This window comes from Salvelinus sp. IW2-2015, linkage group LG15 (assembly GCF_002910315.2).
Source record: "Salvelinus sp. IW2-2015 linkage group LG15, ASM291031v2, whole genome shotgun sequence".
Classification (NCBI taxonomy): domain Eukaryota; kingdom Metazoa; phylum Chordata; class Actinopteri; order Salmoniformes; family Salmonidae; genus Salvelinus; species Salvelinus sp. IW2-2015.
In genome coordinates, this window is record NC_036855.1 from 34266459 (window position 1) to 34290856 (window position 24398).

Here is a 24398-nt window from a genome sequence, read left to right on the forward strand (position 1 = left end):
AATAAATATTTATCCAATTTCCTGCAATTCTGCAGACTTCTCCATGGAGCGGAGATACATTTATGCAGTTTTAAAGCTAATTTCCTGAAAACGTTATTTATTTTTATACTTGGCGGCCTGTCTAAGCATATTTTTTTTTTCTGCCGAAAAAGCCCTATATTGTAAATGTTCTGAGTGTTGCCTCCCCTGCACTACTCCCTGTAGCTGAACCCCATATTCTGTCGTTGCTTATACAGTTAGTATGAAATCAAACTACGCACACATTTGATGATGCTACTCTGCTGTTGAGCTACTTAGTAGTCTAAAATCCACCTCACACACTTTTTCCCCAACAGCATTATGAGGAAGATTGAGGGAAAGTAGCGTTTATAAAATAATCAAAAGAAGCAGAAAACTAACTCCCCCACTCAGAACAGTCGCTACAACTCAGCGGAAATAACGATCYAGTTGATTGTCCCCAATCTTGCAACCAACACAAATTCCAGCCAKAAAATAACCTGTAACTGAAGTGCAAACTATGCACAGTTTATTTTGCGAAAAAAAAATATATTTTTGAAACATATCAATTGCTGGTYATCTTTGATTTTCCCCCAGTCGCAAACACTCCAGCAAGTCGAACACGAAAGGTATGTGTAAATTCAGTCTCTCGCTATGCTCTCATACTTGTCTCATGGTCGTCTTTTTCGCTCAGACTCTAAGCAGAACTTCTCAAAAGCTTCCTCGATCTCAGGGTCCATCTCATCCTCGTCATTGAATGATCTGGAACACACAAAACGCAGGCAAAATTATTAAGGGAATATAAAGGTTTGTTTCAAATGCCATTCAGTGTACCACTAAATATCAAAGTCACAGTCCCTTAAAGGAAAAGGCATGCACACACAGTTGAGTGGGAGGTAGACGGGTCAACTAACTGCTCTTTCTGTTTCGTCTGCGGACTCATCTGACTCGGAGATTCTGGTTTCCCCTGTTCAATTGTGGGCTAAACAATTACACACAAGTCAACAACCTCATGTGGCTCTCAGGTTATGTGACATTTGCACTGCTAAAAAATTAAAAGGAGATCTACGTATTACAGACCCAAACCCCCGCTAACTCTGCTTCCGCTGCTGAGAGAAATCCTAGGGGAAACACTGCATTGGCATACGCACACAGGAGTGAGGGAGAAAAGTCACAAGACAAATGCTACAGTGGCATTAGTGACTATGGCACTGGATTGTGTGACTTATTTTCTGTGGTCTGATGGTTCTCACAGAAGAATATTCTAGAACTACAGAGGAATGTTCTAAAACTACAGAACAGCATTCTAGAACTATAGAGGAATTTTCTAGACCAGAATAGCATTCTAGAACTACATAGGAATATTTTACGGATTAAGTTCCATTATGGCTCACACACACATGGGAGCCAAGTCAACTGAAAAAGCAAGGGAACATGACCAAAACTAAATCACAGACAATTATTACTCACGATTCATTTCCATTCTCTTCATCGGCCTCTGGGAAATAGTCATCTTCCCGATCCAGGATCTCCTGGTATTTTTCAGAATATTCTATAACACCGAAACATACATTTAGGGACAATGTGTAGCTTGCAGGGTTTCACCTTGATGAATTCTGAGGATAATACTTACCAGGGTCGGCTGCTGTAAAGGGAGTGCCATCTGCAGTGTAGAACGTAGGCTCATTCTGACAGGAGAAAYACACAAAGACAAACACAAGGAACARARGTGAAAGGTTGGTGGGCATGAACTTCCATTTGAACATTTAAACCAGTTTCGCCCAAATGTTGGATCGCCGGCAATTCCTTTTGTGTCATGGCTTAAAGACGGAGTTGGCTTGAGACATGAGTGAAACATTTAAAAGCTTGTTGTTCTCTGGCCCTAGCCCCCACTCCTCACCATGAAGTAGTTGGGGTCGTTGTCAGGTGTAGCGTCGGCAGCAGCAGCAGCAWGGACCCTGCCCCAGTTACTAGACCTCAGCTCCACCAGCCGCAATAACATCTGCTTCACATCTCTGATGAAAACAAAAGACAAGTCTTTTATGTAATCACTCACTCGGSGTCAATAGCATCTTCTTCACACAACAGGCAGTCATTCATCCTACCATCTTTTACCTAATAGAAGAAGCATTCATTTGACTTCTGAATCTGGCAGAGGTAACACACACACACCAACCTGCTGCACTGGGCGTCCAGCACAATGTTCTCAATCCTCTGGACTATCTGGTCCATGTCAGACTTCCCGCTCTCTTTCCAMGTATCCTCCAAAACCGAGCCTGTCAACTACAGATGACATCACAGGTAAACGTCATTGTAACACAGGGGAATTTTCCTTGCACATTACAACAAGCTTGACATTACATTGTAATATAGTATAATTTGGATTGTGGCCTGCAGATTTCTTTCAATAGACCGTAATTAACGGTGTACCACAGATGTGGAACATTGAATCAACTTGACATTRGAGATCAGAAAACGTGTGAAATCACCTTGAGCAGTTTGACAGCACAGATGAGGTTTCCATCCACGGGGTTGGAGAAGAGGGCATTCATCAATTCCCTCAGGGCAGTAAGCAGGATCTCAGCTCGAGACGGAGGCCCTTTCGCACTCTTAAGCTGAAACAACCAATCATACAAGACAGCGGTCAGGTTCGGTCTAATCTCAGTTAATTTTAAAACCTAGCACCATTTGGTCAGATGCTCGACTACGTTCTGGGGGAAGCGTGTTTAAAAATAGGGCTGTGACGAATATGGAATTTTGGGAGACGAWGAATTGTCATGCAAAATGGCCTCRGTTATTGTCGTAATTGTCATTTWWRWWRAWAKATGTTTTCAATTTATAATGCATCTTAGAAAAATAGCTACGACATACACAATGAATACAACACAGCTTGGTGACACCCCTATCCCATTTGGAAATKATGCTGCTCCTCCAGACCCTGCTGTTCTGCTCGTAAAATGATTACCAACATAACCCATTTCATGTAAAAATGAAAACTGCTATTGGGTAAACTATACAGTCACTTCAGAAAGTATTCACACCGCTTGACTTTTTTCACATTTTGTTACAGCATGAATTTAAAATGGATTAAATTTCAAATTTGTTTTGTCACTGGCCAACACACAATACTCCACAATGTCAAAGTAGAATTACATGTTTCAAATTTTGTACAAATTACTTCTAAATGTCAGGTTAAATTTCTTGAGTCAATAAGTATTCAACCCCTTTGTTATGGCAAGCCTAAATAAGTTCAGGGGTAAACATATGCTTAACAAGTCACATGGACTCAGTGTGTGCGATAGTGTTTAACATGATTTTTGAATGACTACCCCATGTCTGTACCCCACACATAMARWTAWYTKTAAGGTCCCTCAGTCGAGCAGTGAATTTCAAACAGATTCAACCACAAAGACCAGGKWAATTTTCCAATGCTCGCAAAGGGCACTTATTGGTAGGTATTGGTATTTTWWWAAWWAAAAAAKAAGACATTGAATATCCCTTTGAKCATGGTGAATTTATGAATCACTATTTTGTTGGTTTATTAATACACTCAGTCTGTAYAAAGATACAGGCGTCCTTCCTAGCTCTGTTGACGGAGAGGAAGGAAACCGCTCAGGGATTTCACCATGAGGTCAGTGGTGACTTTAAAACCGTTAAGAGTTTATTGGCTATGATAGGAGGAAACTAAGGATAGATCCTGAATACAAAGTTATGTTTTGGGCAAATCCAATACATTACTGAAAACCACTCTCCATATTTTCAAGCATAGTGGTGAATGCATCATGTTATGGGTGTGCTTGTAATCGTTAAGGACTGGGGAGTTTTTCAGGATAAAAAATAAAYGTAATGAGCTAAGCACAGGTAAAATCTTAGAGGAAAACCAGGTTCAGTCTGCTTTTCATCAGACACTGGGAGATKAATTAACCTTCCTGCAGGACAATAACCTAAAACACAAGGCCAAATCTACACTGGAGTTGCTTACCAAGAAGACAGTGAATGTTACTGCTCTTAGAGACTTACCCAGAAAGATTCAAATCAGTAATCGCTGCCAAAAGGTTCTTCTACAAAGTATTGACTCAGGAGTCTGAATACTTATGTAAATGAGATCTGTATTTCATTATCAATACATTTGCAAAAAAATCTAAAAACATTAATCCATTTAGAATTCAGTCTGTAACAAAAATGTGGAATAAGTCAAGGGATAGAAATAGTTTCTGAATGCACTGCATCTACTTGAATATAAAGTTGGATCCCCCCTATTAAGATATTTTTTTTTTTTTTTTTTTAAATCAATGGCTAATGTCCATAATGGTTGATTATAAGATAATTGTGCCAGCCCTAGTTAGAAATGAAGATTTCCGGTTTTCAAAGTCTCCACCCTTGCAAAAGGAAACTCAGCCAAAGCCCCCCACCTCCGATATTTTCAACTGTGTTCATCATGAGTCAAAGTGAATCTGTTTAAGCAACTCCTTCGCCCAATCCTGATACGTCCAAATAACCAGTGACAAAAACCCAACTGTTGCTCGTTATCTCACAGATCCCATAGCATGCCGACAGATCTACTGTACCAGTTATGTTCAGGTAGTCTATCCACAAGAGATTAGGTTCTGTCTAGAGTTTATTATCAACTCAAAATGTATCTAGGGAGAGGGGTTACGGAAGTTGGGTTATGGGAAGCAAGTGTCAAAGTTGAGGGGTTGAAATGGCACAGATCTACAGAGACAAAGACCCCCAAAAGACTTGGAAAGGACAGAGGGGCTTTTGCTCACCTCCAGTCTGAGGTAAAGCTCCCCCAGGAAGAGCACATAGGCATGGAACTTCTTCTGAGTCTCCGCGTCCCCCCGCACCGCTACACCCCTCTGTTCATACTCTGTCTGACACCTACCGGGGGATGAGAGAGTGTGTTTCTGTATAAATGGCTACAAGTGTTACTTATGGTAGGCATAAAGCATCAGGACAAAGCCTATGATGACAAAAGTGATGAAGTAGATTTTAGGCCTACTTGTTACTAACATAAACAAAGCTCACCGTTTTAGTAACAGCTGACGGAAGTTGCCTCTTGCTGGGCTGAGTGCAAGGTTATGAGACAGAAAGTTACAGAGCCTTGCCCCCGTGTAAGAGAAATTGGGGATAACAGTAGACTGCAAAACAGGCATCACAAAACATAACAAATTTAGTTTAAAAAAATGACAGTAAAACACAACAGTAAACTACATATAGACGGTGCTATAAAATTCATAAGCAGGTAGATGGCCGAACCGTGCGTGTGTTGATACACATACTTGTGTGTAGAGGAGTTCCACCAATTCCTGCAGCGTCTCCTCTGTAGTGACCCAGCTGTTCAGCATGTTTGCTATGTGCTCAATGTCGTTCTCGAAGGACCCCGGTGAGGAGTTTAGGTGGCTGAGAAACTCCTCAACCAATTCAGACAATGTCTCAGTATAATAGCCATCGCTGCCATCCTCCGAAACAGATTCCTTTAAAATTGAGAATAGCGGTAATCAAGGATGGTGAAAAATATGGATACTAGCTAGACATTGGTAGTGGATGAGGTGATTGATTAGTTCAGTCCTTATAATGTAAAGTGCAGTTGATGAGGTACAATGCAACCCATTATCATTATCCATTTGTACAGGTTGTGAACCCAGCACCACAACACCTAATTTAATAAGGGGCTTTATTACTTGGTCAACCTAGTTCAGGGTTTCCCAAACTCAGTCCAGGGGCCCCTCCTGGGTGCACATTTTAGTTTTTGCCCTAGCACTCACTACACAGCTGATTCAAATAATTATTTGCAAAAACTAAAATGTGCACCCAGGAGGGGCCCCTGGACTGAGTTTGGGAAACCCTGCCCAGGTTGAACCAGCCAGGTGTTAGTAGTACTGGGGAGGAAGCCTGCACACTGTGGGTTCAGGACCAGTTTGTGGGAACACTGCTTTAATACCTCATAGGGTGGGGAGCTGGAAGGGTAGAACTCGGGTGCGTTGGCTGACAGAATGGAGGTGTTCACCAGAGAGTCCACCCTTTTCACTTTGGAGGCAGGAGTGCTGTTGTTGTGAATGACCTGGTGGGGTTTGCTTGGTCTTCTGCTTTCTGGGTGGGAAATGAAGGAAATACTGAAGACCATAGCTAGCAATAGAGGTCTGGCACGAGGGACACTGGGTGGCACTGACCTAGCTAGTCATGTGACGTGATTTGGCCGCCGTCCTTGCACTTTATTTAGCAGCTAGCTCACAGACCAATGTCTAAAAATAGACTTACAATTTAGCTATGGGTCATTCGTGCGACGAATAGCGAATTTTGTCGGTGTGACGGGGGGATTCAAGTTGTTCTTGCTTTTAGTATAATGTATTCATTGACGTAATTCAATTGACGTTTAAATTGTGTAGCTACTAATATTTGTCTGAAACGTGTGCGCAGCCTTCTTGAGTCGTCTAACAGTATAGCTTGTCAGCTATAGCTGACGTGAGGAAACGGGGCGCGCTCCACCCATGCCCGCGAGAGAATGTTGTGTAGATTCACGCTAGAGGTCCACTGTCAGGAAATTCACCCGTTTGTTGCCTATGCTAGCTAGCTACATACTAGCACCTGTGTGAAGCAAGCCATAATAAGTATGAGCCATTTCGCCTTCAAAATACAAGTTCCCCTTTGAAAGTGATTCAAATATTGGATTCATGATATGTTTGGCCTAGATAATGCTAAACAAGGTCAGAATGTAACATAAATTCAACAAAGCACAATTAGTTTACTTGTCAGAGTTGAAATCGCACTGGATGTATTAGACTTTGTAATTGAATTGGTGGCATACTTAGTGGCAGTGCCTTCAGAAAGTATTCATACCCCTTGACTTATTCCACATTTTGTTGTTACAGCCTGAATTCAAAATGGATTAAAATTAAGAAAAAAATAAAATAAATCACCCATCTACACACAATACCCCCATAATGACAAAGTGAAAACATGTTTTTAGAAATGTTAGCAAATTTACTGAAAATGGACACAGAAATACCTCATTTACAAAGATACTTTGTAGAATAACCTTTGGTAGCAATTACAGCTTTGAGTCTTTCTGGTTAAGTATCTAGCCTTGTTCACACTGCAGGCCTTAATGCTCATCAGTTTGTTTTTCAAATCAGTTTTCGACCACTGACTGTCCAAACAGCAAGTTACAAGTGACCAAATWGGATGTGTGTGTGTTCAGACAGCAGTCATTTGCTGACAAGGTTACGCTTGTCATAGTAACAACGTCAGTGTGTGCAATAGTGTAGGCTGATTGTTGGTTTTGCTTGTGCTTYCTATCACTCAGAAAGTTATGTAGCAAGCTAAGGTRACAATGCCTGCCATAGAYGTTTCCCAATTGCTTTGATTGTTCAAAATCATAGGGTAAGAACATCTTCAAAGCCTCAAAGGATAAGATGATCCAACTTTCAAATTGTCTTTTTTGGCTAGCCAAAGCAGACAACCAGCTAGCTGATTAACTTTATAGCACATTCACAAATTTGTTTGTAAACAATTAACAAGCTAGTTAGCTACCACATGTTTTTGTCAAACTATCAACATAATAGCTAGCGAGCAACAAAATATGCCAAATAACAGTCTAAATACCACTTGAGTTCAAACATTTTTTTATCTGATTTGACCAGTCAGACAAGTTATGGCCAGGAAACAGATTTGTATCCRACTTCAAACCACCTACGAAGGTGCTTTGAAATGTGGCTTGAAATATCCAATTCCATATKCTTTTTGGCTGTCCAGACTGTAGGAAAAATAACAGATTCGAATCGGATATGCAAATAAATAGGATTTTAGTCACTTCAAACTGCCTATGTGAACACATTTTAGGTGCTTTCCACACTTKGATTGTGCAACATTTCCCCTTTATTATTTTCAAAAGTCTTCAAGCTCTGTCAAATTGGTTGTWGATCATTGCTAGACAACTATTTTCAGGTCTTKCCATAGATTTTCAAGTACATTTAAGTCAAAACTGTAAATTGGCCACTCAGGAACATTCACTGTCTTCTTGGTAAGCAACTCCAGTGTAGATTTGGCCTTGGATTTTAGATTATGGTCCTGCTGGAAGGTGAATTCATCTCCCAGTGTCTGGTGGAAAGCAGACTSAACCTGGTTTTCCTYTAGGATTTTACCTGTGCTTCGCTCCATTSCATTTGTCATGTCCTGAAAAACTCTCCAGTCCTTAAAGATTACAATCATACCAATAACATGATGCAGCCCCCAATATACTTGAAAATATGAAGAGTGGTACTCAGTGATGTGTTGGATTTGCCCCAAACATAATACTGTGTATTCAGGACAACAACAAAAAATTGCTTTGCCACATTTTTCACAGTATTTCTTTAGTGCCTTGTTGCAAACAGGATACATGTTTTGGAATACTTTTATTCTGTCCAGGCTTTCTTAATACTCTGTCATTTATGTTAAAATTGGGGAGTAACTACAATGTTATTGATCCATCCTCAGTTATCACAGCCATTAAACTCTAACATTTTTAAAGTCACCATTATTGGCCTCATGGTGAAATCCCTGAGTGGTTCTCTCTCTCTGGCAACGGAGTTAAAATCTAGAAAAAAAACATTGTTTTGACATTATAGGGTATTGTGTGTAGGTCAGTGACTTAATTTAATCCCTTTTAAATTCAGGTTGTAACACAAAAACATTTGGAAAAAGTAAAGGGGTGTGAATACTTTCTGAAGGTAGTGTATATGAACTGTACAGCCAAAGATTTTCTAACTAACCCAAGATAGACCACAGCCTGTTTCCAATTTGAGCAAATTAATCAGTGGGCAGAACAAGCAAGGAGGTGGGAAGAGCCAGACACAAGCTAGCGAGATCCTATTGGCGCGTTCTAGCATGTATTTGCATATTTCCATTAGTGAACGCCTACTCTGAAGTTCACGTCTGCAATAACTCAATTCACCCTTGCATTCCTAAACAATGCAACTTTTTAAAACTTTGGCAAAGAGTAAAGTCTACAAAACCTTGTCCTCTCTGTTCATAATATATTCTAGTTTCGGGAACAGAAAACTGTATTGAGATCAAATGTTCATAGATACAAAAATTAGCAGAGTTGCAAAGATAAAGCCATATCTCAGACTGGCCAATAAAAAGAAAAGATTAAGATAGGAAAAAGAACACAGACACTGGAGAGAGGATACAAAGCACTATGTTAAGGCCAAATCCAACAATGAATCACTGAGTATCAAATCCAAATCAAATTATATTTGTCACATATGCTGAATACAACAGGTGTGTGTACCTTTCCATGAAATGCTTACTTACAAGCCCTTAACCAACAATGCCATTTTAAGAAAATAGAGTTATGAAAATATTTACTAAGTAAACTAAAGTGAAAAACAGAAAAAGCTCAAATAAACTAAATTAAAATACGGTACCAGTCAAAAGTTTGGACACGCCTACTCAAGGGTTTTTCTTTATTTTATMATTTTCTACATTGTAGAACAATAGTGAAGAAATCAAAACTATGAAATAACACATWTGGAATCATGTAGTAACCAAAAAAAAAGTTAAACAACTGAAAATATACTTTATATTTAAGATTCTTCAAAGTAGCCACCCTTTGCCTTAATGACAGCTTTGCACACTGTTGGCATTCTCTCAACCAGCTTCATGAGGCAGTCACCTGGAATGCATTTCAATTAACTGGTGTGCCTTGTTAAAAGTTAATTTGTGGAATTTCTTTACTTCTTAATGCATTTGAGCCAAACAGTTGTGTTGTGACAAGGTAGGGGTGGTATACAGAAGATAGCCTTATTTGGGAAAAGACCAAGTCCATATTTGGGAAAAGACCAAGTCCATATTATGGCAAGAACAGCTCAAATAAGCAAAGAGAAACGACAGTCCATAATTACTTTAATGTCAAGAACTTTGAAAGTTTCTTCAAGTGCAGTCGCAAAAACCATCAAGCGCTATGATAAAACTGGCTCTTATGAGGACCGCCACACGAAAGTAAGACAGAGTTAACTCTAATAAAMTTATCTTCTGCAGCAGAGGTAAGTGCACCTCAGATTGCAGCCCAAATAACTCCTTCACAGAGTTCAAGTAACAGACACATCATCATCAACTGTTCAAAGGATACTGCATGAATCAGGCCTTCATGGTCAAATTGCTGCAAAGAAACCACTACGCAAAGTACACCAATAAGAAGAAGAGACTTGCTTGGGCTGCAAAGAAACCACTACGAAAAGTACACCAATAAGAAGAAGAGACTTGCTTGGGCCAAGAAACATGGRCAATGGACATTAGACCGGTGGAAATCTGTGCTTTGGTCTGATGAGCCCATATTTGGTTCCAACCGCCATGTTTTTGTGAGACGCAGAGTAGGTGAACAGATAATCTTGGCATGCGTGGTTCTCACCGTAAAGCATAAAGGAGGTGGTGTGATGGTGCATTGCTGCTGACACTGTCCGGGATTTATCTAGAATTCAAGGCACACAACCAGCATAGCTACCACAGCATTCTGCAGTGATACACAATCCCATCTGGTTCACACTTAGTTGGACTATCATTTGTTTTTCAACAGGACAATGACCCAACACACCTCTAGGCTGTGTAAGGGCTATTTGACCAAGGAGGAGAGTGATGGAGTGCTGCATTAGATGACCAGGCCTCCACAATCACTCGACCTCAACCCAAWTGAGATGTTTTGGGATGAGTTGGACCGCAGTGTGAAGGAAAAGCAGCCAACAAGTGCTCAGCATATGTGGGAACTCCAAGATTGTTGGAAAAGCATTCCAGGTGAAGCTGGTTGAGAGAATGCCAAGAGTGTGCAAAGCTGTCATCAAGGCAAAGGGTGGCTACTTTGAAGAATCTCATATTTTCATTTGTTTAGCACTTTTTTGGTTACTCTATGATTCGATGTTTTATTTCATAGTGTTGATGTCTTCACTATTATTCTACAATGTTAGAAAATAGTAAAAATAAAGAAAAAACATTGAATGAGTAGGTGTGTCCAAACTTTTGACTGGTACTGTATATAAAAAAGTAACAAGAAAATAACAATAATGAGACTATATACAGAGGGTACCGAGTCAATGTGTGGGGGTACAGGTTAGTCAAGGTAATTTGTACATGTAGGTAGGTGTAAAGTGACTATGCATAGATAAAACAGCGATAGCAGCAGTGTAAAAACAAAGGGGATGGGGGGGGGGTTAATGCAAATAGTCCAGGTGGCCATTTGATTAATTGTTCGGCAGTCTTATGGCTTGGGGGTAGAAGCTGTTAAGAAGCCGTTTGGACCTAGACTTGGCGCTCCGGTACTGCTTGCCATGCTGTAGCAGAGAGAACAGTTTATGACTTGGGTGACTGGAGTCTGACAACTTTTAGGGCCTTACTCTGACACCGCCTAGTATATAGGTCCTGGATGGCAGGAAGCTTGGCCCCAGTGATGTACTGGGCTGTACGCTCTTCATATTTTCAAGCATGGTGGTGGCTGAATCATGTTATGGGTAAGCTTGTCATCGGCAAGGACTAGGGACTTTTTTTTAGGATAAGAAAAGGAGTAGAGCTAAGCACAAACATGGTCCTAGTGGAAAAACTGGTTCAGTCCGCTTTCCAACATACACTAGGAGACAAATCCACCGTTCAGCAGGACAATAACTTAAAACGCAAGGCCAAATATACACTGGAGTGACTTACCAAGGCGACATTAAAATGTTCTTGAGTGACTTAGTTACAGTTTTGACTTAAATCAATGGCAAGATTTAAATGTCTAGCAATGTCTAGCAATGCTCAACAACCAATTTGACACCGCTTGAAGAATAAATGGGCAAATATTGTAAAATTCAGATTTGCAAAGCTCTTAGACTTACCCAGTTTTATTTTCCATTAATAAAAAAATGTTAGAAATTTTCTTACACTTTGATAGAGTATTTTATGTAGATCGTTAACCCCAAAAAATGGACAGTTAAATCCCACTTTGTAACAACAGAATAAGTCAAGGGGTGTGAATACTCTGAATGCACTGTAGAATGACTGACTGGCTCCAGATTGTATTAAATTCAGGCCGGTGACACCGCTACAGTCCGGAACCAACTGTGACATGTTTTGCTATGGCCCTGGGTTGGTTTTACTTTATTGCTGCTAGTTAGTACACTGTTGTAGTCAGCTAGTACCATGATAGCTGCATCCAATTTTATTTGTGCTAGACATGGGTTGCACCTCAGAGGCTAATTTGGCTGTTTTGTCTAAATTACACTTACTTAGTGGCATGGAAATACGATGACATTGCTAAAATAGGCAAATAAGTAGTAGGAAACAACTTTGCCCTATGATGCCATTAAGTTTACTTCAGAGCGATGGCAATGTTGCCATTAATGTTACCAGCAGTGTCTAAAAAAGCTAGCAATGCTAATGTAGGCTAGCTAAAATAGAGTGGTCCCCTCAATCTTAGTTWGCTGGCTAAAGTTACAGTGCATCTTAAGTAAATCTGGCAACATCACACTCGTGACAAATGGTTTTCATACTAATTATTTGTCTTCTTTTGAAATGTTATTGTGTTTCCAAACCAAATCAGAGTTCCATTGAGGTACGCTAACGTTAGCCAGCTAGCTAGCTAACTAGGTAGCAAGTCGGTAGTTAGCTAGATAATATCAGCTATGCTAGCGATGATAATGATTATCAAAAGATACATAACCATATATATAACGAGCAGTCTAAGGTCTAGCTACCAGTACACCACTGGGGACCAACAAACTCCAACCACCTATTCTTCATGATAGGGTCCTTCAGCAGGGCATGCAAACCATAGTTGTTGGCTATGCATCCTGCTGGATGCACGCATTGCATGGTCAATCCGTATAGAACTTCTCGGTCTCAAACGGCCATGATCCTTTTAGCGAGTTGGTTGGGGGCGATGAAACGGGACACCATTCAATGACGCGAAGCAGGCGGAGGGGCAAATTTGAATGTGGAGCTTGGCAAAAGGGGGCATGATTTGTTGACATAATTGTAATTCAAACCCAACTTTCATTTACTACTTGTGACGCACTGAGGTTCCAAACTGTCCATTATGACCAAAGTTATCCTATTAACACTTTGTAGTCAATTTTGACACTATAATCAATGTTTAACTGATGCCACATAGGACGTTTTCAAAGGGATTAGTTGATTTTTAGAGGCAGTCRCTCTTTAAAAAGCATCAATAGGACAAACTGGCTAATTAGACAGGAATGTCAGTCTATTAGTGCATCAAATACAAGAACCACATTTCTATAGCATCTTTGTATCTGCCATTACACACAATCACCTGTTGATGATCACAATTTGGCACCATTAAGGCAATCACATGCAGTCAGTCCTTATCACCAGTTGATGACTGAGCCCTGGCCAGCCTTACGTGGATGTAACAATTTATACACTGCTCAAAAAAATAAAGGGAACACTTAAACAACACAATGTAACTCCAAGTCAATCACACTTCTGTGAAATCAAACTGTCCAATTAGGAAGCAACACTGATTGACAATAAATTTCACATGCTGTTGTGCAAATGGAATAGACAACAGGTGGAAATTATAGGCAATTAGCAAGACACCCCCAATAAAGGAGTGGTTCTGCAGGTGGTGACCACAGACAACTTCTCAGTTCCTATGCTTCCTGGCTGATGTTTTGGTCACTTTTGAATGCTGGCGGTGCTTTCACTCTAGTGGTAGCATGAGACGGAGTCTACAACCCACACAGTGGCTCAGGTAGTGCAGCTAATCCAGGATGGCACATCAATGCGAGCTGTGGCAAAAAAGTTTACTGTGGTCTGTCAGCGTAGTGTCCAGAGCATGGAGGCGCTACCAGGAGACAGGCCAGTACATCAGGAGACGTGGAGGAGGCCGTAGGAGGGCAACAACCCAGCAGCAGGACCGCTACCTCCGCCTTTGTGCAAGGAGGTGCAACTGCCAGAGCCCTGCAAAATGACCTCCAGCAGGCCACAAATGTGCATGTGTCTGCTCAAACGGTCAGAAACAGACTCCATGAGGGTGGTATGAGGGCCCGACGTCCACAGGTGGGGGTTGTGCTTACAGCCCAACTCCGTGCAGGACGTTTAGCATTGCCAGAGAACACCAAGATTGGCAAATTCGCCACTGGCGCCCTGTGCTCTTCACAGATGAAAGCAGGTTCACACTGAGCAATATGAGCACATGTGACAGACGTACAGAGTCTGGAGACGCCGTGGAGAACGTTCTGCTGCCTGCAACATCCTCCAGCATGACCGGTTTGGCGGTGGGTCAGTCATGGTGTGGGGTGGCATTTCTTTGGGGGGCCGCACAACCCTCCATGTGCTCGCCAGAGGTAGCCTGACTGCCATTAGGTACCGAGATGAGATCCTCAGACCCCTTGTGAGACCATATGCTGGTGCGGTTGGCCCTGGGTTCCTCCTAATGCAAGACAATGCTAGACCTCATGTGGCTGGAGTGTGTCAGAGTTCCTGCAAGAGGAAGGCATTGATGCTATGGACTGGCCCGACCGTTCCCCAGACCTGAATCCAATTGAGCACATCTGGGACATCATGTCTCGCTCCATCCACCAACGCCACGTTGCACCACAGACTGTCCAGGAGTTGGCGGATGCTTTAGTCCAGGCTGGGAGGAGATCCCTCAGGAGATCATCCGCCACCTCATCAGGAGCATGCCCAGGCGTTGTAGGGAGGTCATACAGGACGTGGAGGCCACACACACTACTGAGCCTCATTTTGACTTGTTTTAAGGACCATTACATCAAAGTTGGATCAGCCTGTAGTGTGGTTTTCCACTTTAATTTTGAGTGTGACTCCAAATCCAGACCTCCATGGGGTGATAAATTTGATTTCCATTGATAATTTTGTGTGATTTTGTTGTCAGCACATTCAACTATGTAAAGAAAAAAGTATTTAATAAGAATCTTTCATTCATTCAGATCTAGGATGTGTTATTTTATTTATTTATTTATTTTATTTTATTTCACCTTTATTTAACCAGGTAAGCAAATGAGAACACGTTCTCATTTTACAATTGCGACCTGGCCAAGATAAAGCAAAGCAGTTCGACACATACAACAACACATAGTTACACATGGAGTAAAACAAACATACAGTCAATAATACAGTGAAAAATAAGTCTATATACAATGTGAGCAAGTGAGGTGGAGATAAGGGAGGTGAAGGCAAACAAAATATACAGTGGGAGAACAAGTATTTGAACACTGCCGATTTTGCAGGTTTTCCTACTTACAAAGCATGTAGAGGTCTGTCATTTTTATCATAGGTACACTTCAACCAGAGAGACGGGAATCTAAAACAAAAATCCAGAAAATCACATTGTATGATTTTTAAGTTAATTAATTTGCATTTTATTGCATGACATAAGTAGTTTGATCACCTACCAACCAGTAAGAATTCCGGCTCTCACAGCACCTGTTATTTTTTCTTTAAGAAGCCCTTCCTGTTCTCCACTCAATTACCTGTATTAACTGCACCTGTTTGAACTCGTTACCTGTAATAAAGACACCTGTCCACACACTCAATCAAACAGGACTCCAACCTCTCCACAATGGCCAAGACCAGAGAGCTGTGGTAAGGACAATCAAGGCTAAAATTGTAGACCTCCACAAGGCTGGGATGGGCTACAGGACAATAGGCAAGCAGCTTGGTGAGAAGGCAACAAACTGTGGCGCAATTATTAGAAAATAGAAGAAAATAGAAGAGTTTCAAGGTGATGGATCAATCACCCATCGGTCTGGGGCTCCATGCAGATCTCACCTCGTGGGGCATCAATGATCATGAGGAAGGTGAGGGATCAGCCCAGAACTTCACGGGCAGGACCTGGTCAATGACCTGAAGAGAGCTGGGACCACAGATCTCAAAGAAAAACCATTAGTACACACTACGCCGTCATGGATTAAAATCCTGCAGCGCACACAAGCGTTCCGCCCTGCTCAAGCAGGCGCATGTCCAGGCCCGTCCTGAAGTTTTGCCAATGACCATTCTGGATGATCCAGAGGAGGGAATGGAGAAGGTCATGTGGTCTGATGATTCAAAAAATAGAGCTTTTTTGCGTCTAAAACTCCACTCGCACGTGTTTGGAGGAAGAAGAAGTATGAGTAAACTCCCAGAACCATATCCAACCGTGAAGCCATGGAGGTGGAAACATCATTCTTTGGGGATGCTTTTCTGCAAAGGGGACAGGCACGACTGCACCGTATTGAGGGCGGAGGATGGATGGCCATGTATTGCGAGATCTTAGCCAACAACCTCCTTCCCTCAGTAAGAGCATTGATGAATGGGTCGTGGCTGGGTCTTTCCGCTGACAACGACCCGAAAACACACAGCCCAGGGCAATAGGAGTGGCGCGTAAGAAGTATCTCAAGGTCCTGGAGTGGCCTAGCCAGTCTCCAGACTAACCCACATAGAATCTTTGGAGGGAGACTGCAAGTCCGTTATTGCCGCAGGCGACAGCCCCAGAAACCTGAAGATTCTGGAGAAGGTCTGTATGGAGGAGTGGGCAAATCCCTGCTGGCAGTGTGTGCAACCTGGTCAAGACTACAGGAAACGTATGAATCTCTGTAATTGCAAGCAAAGGATTCAGTACCAAATATTTAAGTTCTTGCTTTTCTAGATGTATCCAAATACTTATGTCATGCAATAAAATGCTAATTAATTACTTAAAAATCATACAATTGTGATTTTCGGGATTTTTGGTTTTAGGATTCCGTCTCTCACAGTTGAAGTGTACCATTGATAAAAATTACAGACCGTCTACATGCTTTGTAAGTAGGAAAACCTGCAAAATCGGCAGTGTATCAAATACTTGTTCTCCCACTGTATATATAAATAAATAAAAATATAAAAAAGGCCATGGTGGCGAAGTAAATACAATATAGCAAGTAAAAAAAAAAAAAATTAAACACTGGAATGGTTGGTTTGCAGTGGAAGAAAGTGTAAGTAGAGATAGAAATAATGGGTGCAAAGGAGCAAAATAAATAAAATAAATACAGTAGGTAAAGAGGTAGTTGTTTGGGCTAAATTATAGATGGGCTATGTACAGGTGCAGTAATCTATGAGCTGCTCTGACAGCTGGTGCTTAAAGCTAGTGAGGAGATAAGCATTTCCAGTTTCAGAGATTTTTGTAGTTCGTTCCAGTCATTGGCAGCAGAGAACTGGAAGGAGAGGCGGCCAAAGGAAGAATTGGTTTTGGGGGTGACCAGAGAGATATACCTGCTGGAGCGCGGTGCTTACAGGTAGGTGCTGCTATGGTGACCAGCGAGCTGAGATAAGGGGGGACTTTACCTAGCAGGGTCTTGTAGATGACCTGGAGCCAGTGGGTTTGGCGACGAGTATGAAGCGAGGGCCAGCCAACGAGAGTGTACAAGTCGCAGTGTGTGGGTAGTATATGGGGCTTTGGTGACAAAACGATGGCACTGTGATAGACTGCATCCAATTTATTGAGTAGGGTTGTAAATGATATCATTGTAAATGATATCACCGAAGTCGAGGATTGGTAGGATGGTAAGTTTTACAAGGGTATGTTTGGCATGAGTGAAGGATGCTTTGTTGCGGAATAGGAAGCCAATTCTAGATTTAACTTTGGATTGGAGATGTTTGATGTGAGTCTGGAAGGAGAGTTTACAGTCTAACCAGACACCTAGGTATTTTGTAGTTGTCCACATATTCTAAGTCAGAGCCGTCCAGAAGTAGTGATGTTGGACAGGCGGGCAGGTGCAGGCAGCGATCGGTTGAAGAGCATGCATTTAGTTTTACTTGTACTTTAGAGCAATGGAGCCACGGAAGGAGAGTTTATGGCATTGAAAGCTCGCCTGGAGGGTTATTAAACACAGAAGTATACAGAATAGTGTCGTCTGCGTAGAGGTGGATCAGAGAATCACCAGCAGCAAGAGCGACATCATTGATGTTATACAGAGAGAGAGTCGGTCCAAGAATTGAACCCTGTGGCACCTCCATAGAGACTGCCAGAGGCCGGACAACAGACCCTCCGATTTGACACACTGAACTCGATCAAGAGAATAGTTGGTGACCAGGCGAGCAATCATTAGAGAAACCAAGGCTGTCGAGTCTGCCGATGAGGATGTGGTGATTGACAGAGTCAAAAGCCTTGGCCAGGTCAATGAATACGGCTGCACAGTATTGTTTCCTATCGATGGCGTTAGATATCGTTTATGACCTGAGCGTGCTGAGGTGCACCCATGACCAGCTCTGAAACCAGATTGCATAGCGGAGAGAAGTATGATGGGATTCGAAATGTCGTAATCTGGTTTGTTGACTTGGCTTTCGAAACCCTTAGAAAGGCAGGGTAGGATAGATATAGGTCTGTAGCTGTTAGGGTCAAAAGAGTGTCCCCCCTTTGAAGAGGGGATAACCGCAGCTGCTTTCCAATCTTTGGGAATCTCAGACGACACGAAAGAGAGGTTTGAAAAGGCTAGTAATAGGGGTGGCAACAATTCAGCAGATAGTTTAGAAAGAACGGGTCCAGATTATCTAGCCCGGCTGATTTGTAAGGGTCCAGATTTTGCAGCTCTTTCAGAACATCAGCTGACTGTATTTGGGAGAAAAAGAAAATGGGGAAGGCTTGGGCGAGTAGCAGAGGGGGAGGGCAGTGCTGTTGACCGGGGTAGGGGTAGCCAGGTGGAAAGCATGGCCAGCCGTAGAAAAATGCTTATTGAAATTCTCAATTATAGTGGATTTGTCGTGGTGACAGTGTTTCTATCTTCAGTGCAGTTGGAAGCTGGGAGGAGGTGTTCTTATTCTCCATGGACTTTACAGTGTCCCAGAACTTTTTTGAATTTTGTTGCAGGAAGCAAATTTCTGCTTGAAAAAGCTAGCCTTGGCTTTTCTAACTGCCTGTGTATATTGTTTCTAGCTTCCCTGAAAAGTTGCAAATCACGGGGGCTGTTCGATGCTAATGCAGAACGCCATAGGATGTTTTTCTGTTGGTTAAGGGCAGTCAGGTCAGGAGAGAACCAAGGGCTATATCTGTTCCTGGTTCTAAATTTCTTGAATGGGGCATGCTTATTCAAGATGGTGAGGAAGGCATTTAAAAAAAATATCCAGGCATCCTCTACTGACGGGATGAGATCAATATCCTTCCAGGATACCTCGGCCAGGTCGATTCGAAAGGCCTGCTCGCTGAAGTGTTTCAGGGAGCGTTTGACAGTGATGAGTGGAGGTCGTTTGACCGCTGACCCATTACGGATGCAGGCAATGAGGCAGTGATCGCTGAGATCTTGGTTGAAAACAGCAGAGGTGTATTTGGAGGGCAAGTTGGTTAGGATGATATCTATGAGGGTACCCGTGTTTACGGAATTGGGGGGGTACCTGGTAGGTTCATTGATAATTTGTGTGAGATTGAGGGCATCAAGCTTAGATTGTAGGATGGCTGGGGTGTTAAGCATGTTCAAATTTAGGTCGCCTAGCAGCACGAGCTCTGAAGATAGATGGGGGCAATCAGTTCACATATGGTGTCCAGAGCACAGCTGGGGGCAGAGGGTGGTCTATAGCAGGCGGCAACGGTGAGAGACTTGTTTTTAGAGAGGTGGATTTTTAAAGTAGAAGTTCAAATTGTTTGGAACAGACCTGGATGTAAAACAGAACTCTGCGGGCAATCTTTGCAGTAGATTGCAACACCGCCCCCTTTGGCCGTTCTATCTTGTCTGAAAATCTTGTAGTTGGGATGAAATGTCAGAATTTTTGGTGGTCTTTCTAAGCCAGGATTCAGACACGGCTAAAACATCCGGGTTGGCAGAGTGTGCTAAAGCAGTGAACAAAACAAACTTAGGGAGGAGGCTTCTTAATGTTAACATGCATGAAACCAAGGCTATTACGGTTACAGAAGTCATCAAAAGAGAGCGCCTGGGGAATAGGAGTGGAGCTAGGTACTGCAGGGCCTGGATTCACCTCTACATCACCAGAGGAACAGAGAGGAGTAGGATAAGGGTACGGCTAAAAGCTATGAGAATTGGTCGTCTAGAACGTCTAGAACAGAGAGTAAAAGGACGTTTCTGGGGCGATAAAATAGCTTCAAGGAATAATGTACAGACAAAGGTATGGTAGGATGTGAATACAGTGGAGGTAAACCTAGGTATTGAGTGATGATGAGAGAGATATTGTCTCTAGAAACATCATTGAAACCAGGTGATGTCATCGCATATGTGGGTGGTGGAACTGAAAGGTTGGATATGGTATAGTGAGCAGGGCTAGAGGCCCTACAGTGAAATAAGCCAATAAACACTAACCAGAACAGCAATGGACAAGGCATATTTACATTAAGGAGAGGCATGCTTAATCGAGTGATCAATAAGGGTCCAGTGAGTAGAGGTTGGTTGGGGTCACGGCGATCCAGACAGCTGGCCGGGTAGATGGCTATCGGTAGCAAGATAGCATAGGATGGAGGTCTATTTTTAGACACCTCATGCGATTCCGTCGGTAGATTAGTGGGGTTCCGTGTGGTAGAGGGGATCAATCCAATTGGCAAAATAGATATAGTGACCCAAGAAAAAAAAAAAGATTAAAAAAATTAAAATAAATAAAAATAAAATAATTGTCCGATATACTTATTCAGATAGCAGCCGATAAGACAGCTAACGATTAGCGGGCCCCAGATGAGCGTTCAGGTAACGTCGCGACGGAGGTGCCAGTTGGATAACTCCCTCGGGCAGATAACGTCGGCAGTCAGTCGTGAAGGCCCGGTGGGGCTCCGTATCTGCAGCAACAACAAAAAAAAACGGGTCCGGATAGGTGACTGTAGCCCAGGAATAGCTGATGGAACTCCTCAGCTGGCTAGCTCCGGAATAATTTAAGTTTGCTCCGGGATCGACGTAAGCCAATAGTCACACGGTTTGCAGCTAGCTAGCTGCGAAATCAAGGTGCAAATGTCCAGAGCCTGCGGCTGAAATCCGGGGAAACTGAGAGAGAAAAAAAAGGCCCGGTATGCTTCGGTCCGAGTCGCGTTGCCCAAAAGTGCCGGTAGATTATCGAGCTAAAGGAATAGCTGATGACCACAAAACGTGGGCAGCTGAAACACCAACGCTAGCCAGCAAACCGGCTAACTTCTGGGCAGCTTCAGATTAGCTTTCGGCTAGCTTCTGGTTAGCTTTCTGGCTAACTTCTGATTAGCCCCTGGCTAGCTTCCACTGTGGATTTTCAGATTTGAGGTAAATAATACTTTTTTTTTTTTGTAATTGGTGAGGCGGGTTGCAGGAAAGCTTTTGCAGGAAAGCTTTTGTAGTTGAGTTCTTGGATAATAAAATATATAAAAGATATGCGAAGAAGGTGTAAATATATATATATATACAGGACAAGACAGTACGAGGACAAAAATGACGTCTGAACTGCTAAGCCATCTTGGAACGAGAAAAAASTATTTTASTGTTCCCTTTATTTTTTTGAGCAGTGTATTATCATTGGAAGCAAACCAAAAGTAGCCCAGAGCAAAAAAGTATTGATTTGTTTTCATCTGAACTGAAACAAACCACATCCATTTATAGCATAGATACTCTGTACTAAAAATACAGACACCAATCACCCACCATCTCCCAACTCCCTTTCCAGCTCTTGCAGAGTGATTAATGTCTATCAGATTTGGATAAAGCCACTTTGTTTGCCATGTATGACTGAAGGTAAAAGGTTATTTCAACCTATATTTAGGCATGTTCTTTCTGTGTGGTCTGCAAATGCATCTTATCTGTGGTCTAAAGAAATTCCCTTATGCTTTAATTCAATGATCCCAGACCCCGTAGAGATCTTATTAGGCTATTCACTGTGATTCTACCATGTAAATTCTATGCCAGACCCTCTCAGTGAATATTCCAAATCTCCATCTCCCCCACTTCTCACCGTTTTATCCGAGGTCTTGATACCCCCATTTCGTGGTCCAAAGAGCYATAGGTAAGGCTGTACAGTGCATATAAGTACAGATTGCAGATACTGACAAGATGCATGTCTCTCCGCCCTAACAATGGGAGTCGTTGTCCACAAAGTGGCACGGCGCACTGTCTAGCACCTGCCTATCCTTTCGTTGGATTGGTGGATACATCTCATTATTGTAATACTTTTCTGAATATTCGTTTTTCCACCATTCATTTTTCCCGTAGGGGATTTTAGAAATACATAAAATAAAGGCTGTGTTTAGTGTAGGCTTACCCTGGCATAGTGTTTTGATGACCGAGTAAATCTCTCTAGGACAAGGTGACTTTTATCAATACATTCACCTGTATTTACCCCCCAAAGAAGAAATGCTAATCAGCTGCTAATTTGGCTATCATAAAGAACTGCAAATGCCATGATGACATGGGTGAGACTGCCAAATCAAGGCAAAGGTAAGAATATCTGGATTAACTATCTAATGCTAGCTAAACATAGTAATTAATAAATTGGCTACATTTCTTTAAAATGGACAATTCTGTGAACCATCTTGTGCAAGTTTTAAATTGACAATACCTGTTAGCAAAGGTGTCAACTACAGATGACGTGCAGGAGCTGGCAGGGATTTGTAGTCTTGCATGTCAACTTTGGAGCTAATTAGCATTTTCGAATCAGAGTAAATGGAGCTGAATATATTTATAAGTCACCTTGTCCTAGTGATTTACATGGTAATCAAAATGTTACACCAAGGTAAGTCTACACGAAACACAGCCCACAGCCCATKAACTGTTTTAGTATCAAATTAACTATGTATTGTGTTGAATTCATACAACATTCCGATCTTGTTTAGTATTATCTAGTCCAAATGGCATAATTCCACTATTTGTATCAGTTTGAATCACTTTCAATGAGGGACTTTTATTTTGAAGGCGAAACCCTAAATTCAACTATTGTTGCTAATTGTTATTGTGGCTAGCTTCACACAGGTCTAGCTAAATACCTGTTAAAATGTAGCCAAAGATGCTGGTAACTAAAATAGTAATCCAGTCATTTATAAGGTTTCCCTTCTTGTCTATGACATAGCTAACTAATGCAAATTACTTACAGTAAAAGCATATTTGAACTGACAGCACATCTTACCTCCCTCGATAGCCTCACTAGTGTTTGTGTTGTTCTCAGTCAAAGGTGGAGACGTCCGAGGCTGTCGTAGAGGCTCACGCTGGTTGAAAACAGAGTTTGCGTCCCCGTCTCCTACATCTGCGAGGCCGGGGCTTGTTGGCTTTATACGGGCTCTACCTGCGCCTGGGGCTCGGTCGAAATTCTCAGTCATCTCTGCTGCTTGTTTGTACTACGGCCTGTTTGGTAAAGCACACCACTACAGAACACCTGGCATTCCCTCCAAACAAATGTGAAGCGGTTTGGTAATTCCAATAACGTGGTATTAAATTATTATTTCGTTTGGCCTCAAACACTCACCTATCTCACTTTAATATTTACGTTTATTTTTCTCGATCGGATATTAAAACATATTTCTGTAAGGCCACTTCCTTCAACAACAATTCAGGATATCGGCTGATTATTCATATGCAAGTGAAGGTGTTGGTGACCTCTAGGGGAAGGGAGTGGCAGAGCACCAACTTGGAGCTGAGCGGAGTGGGTCGTCGGTAGACTAGATATCATAAACACAAAGTCATAATTACGATTAAAACCCTTCCAATTTTTTTWAAATGTATCTTCTTATAATCTGAGTTGAACCATAACCACACTGCTAACCTAACGTTATGCCTAGTCCTAACCTTAAACTAACCTCAAATGTTTGATTTCATACATTTGTACGATATAGTCAATGTTGCCTTTGTGGCTGTGGTAACTAGTGACAACCGAGCGGAAGCAGACCGTAAAAAAGTCCCAGGAGGACTACATTGATCTGAAGCAAAAAAAAGTAAGTTAATTAAATACACATATCATGATAGATGTGACCCAGGTTCTTTAGCAATGAAAGAGAGTGGGGTGGTCGAATAATATAAACATACCACCCACCTCCCACACTACAATAAAACCACAGACGCATGCATCACAGAGCAGAATCAGGATCCTTGTGGATCAAACCCTCTCACATGTGCCACTCTCCCTCTGCTGCTCTCTCAGTAGCTGCCCACTACAAACATGTGTGTTTCACCAGACATAAACAGAATAAGCATTCATTAGTTGTTTAGCCTTCAGTCATTTTCCACTTGTTTCCCAAAGCTGGATCACATTATGTCAAAGAGCATTCCCGTTCCAGAAATGTGGAGACACACTTTGATAAAAGATTACATCCCCTATTTTCTGCTATTGCTGTTTTTCCCCCAAATGGGTGTCTTGGAGGGAGTTCAAACATTCACAAGTCAAGTCTTAGGAACGCATAGCAGATGAAAGATGACAACAATGCTTTTTGGAGTCCTTGCTAGCTGGCGTTGTGTGTGTGTGGGGGGGGGGCACTGGCTGTGTGTTCAGGGCAATTAGTTTGACTATTAGCCTTGTGG

General features: G+C 42.0%; 1 protein-coding gene across 1 annotated transcript; it reads right to left on the reverse strand.

The window, feature by feature from the left end:
• Positions 1–498: 498 nt before the first annotated feature.
• On the reverse strand, positions 499–23432 carry LOC111974611 (polyadenylate-binding protein-interacting protein 1). Its single transcript, XM_024002482.2, has 11 exons — positions 23014–23432; positions 5942–6090; positions 5280–5474; positions 5026–5138; positions 4767–4878; positions 2487–2612; positions 2174–2280; positions 1898–2012; positions 1631–1685; positions 1468–1549; positions 499–759 (listed from the first exon to the last, which is right to left on the reverse strand). Exons 1-11 carry the CDS (start codon positions 23201–23203, stop codon positions 669–671), a joined length of 1335 nt encoding a protein of 444 aa, XP_023858250.1. The 5' UTR covers positions 23204–23432; the 3' UTR covers positions 499–668.
• Between the last annotated feature and the right edge of the window lie 966 nt (positions 23433–24398).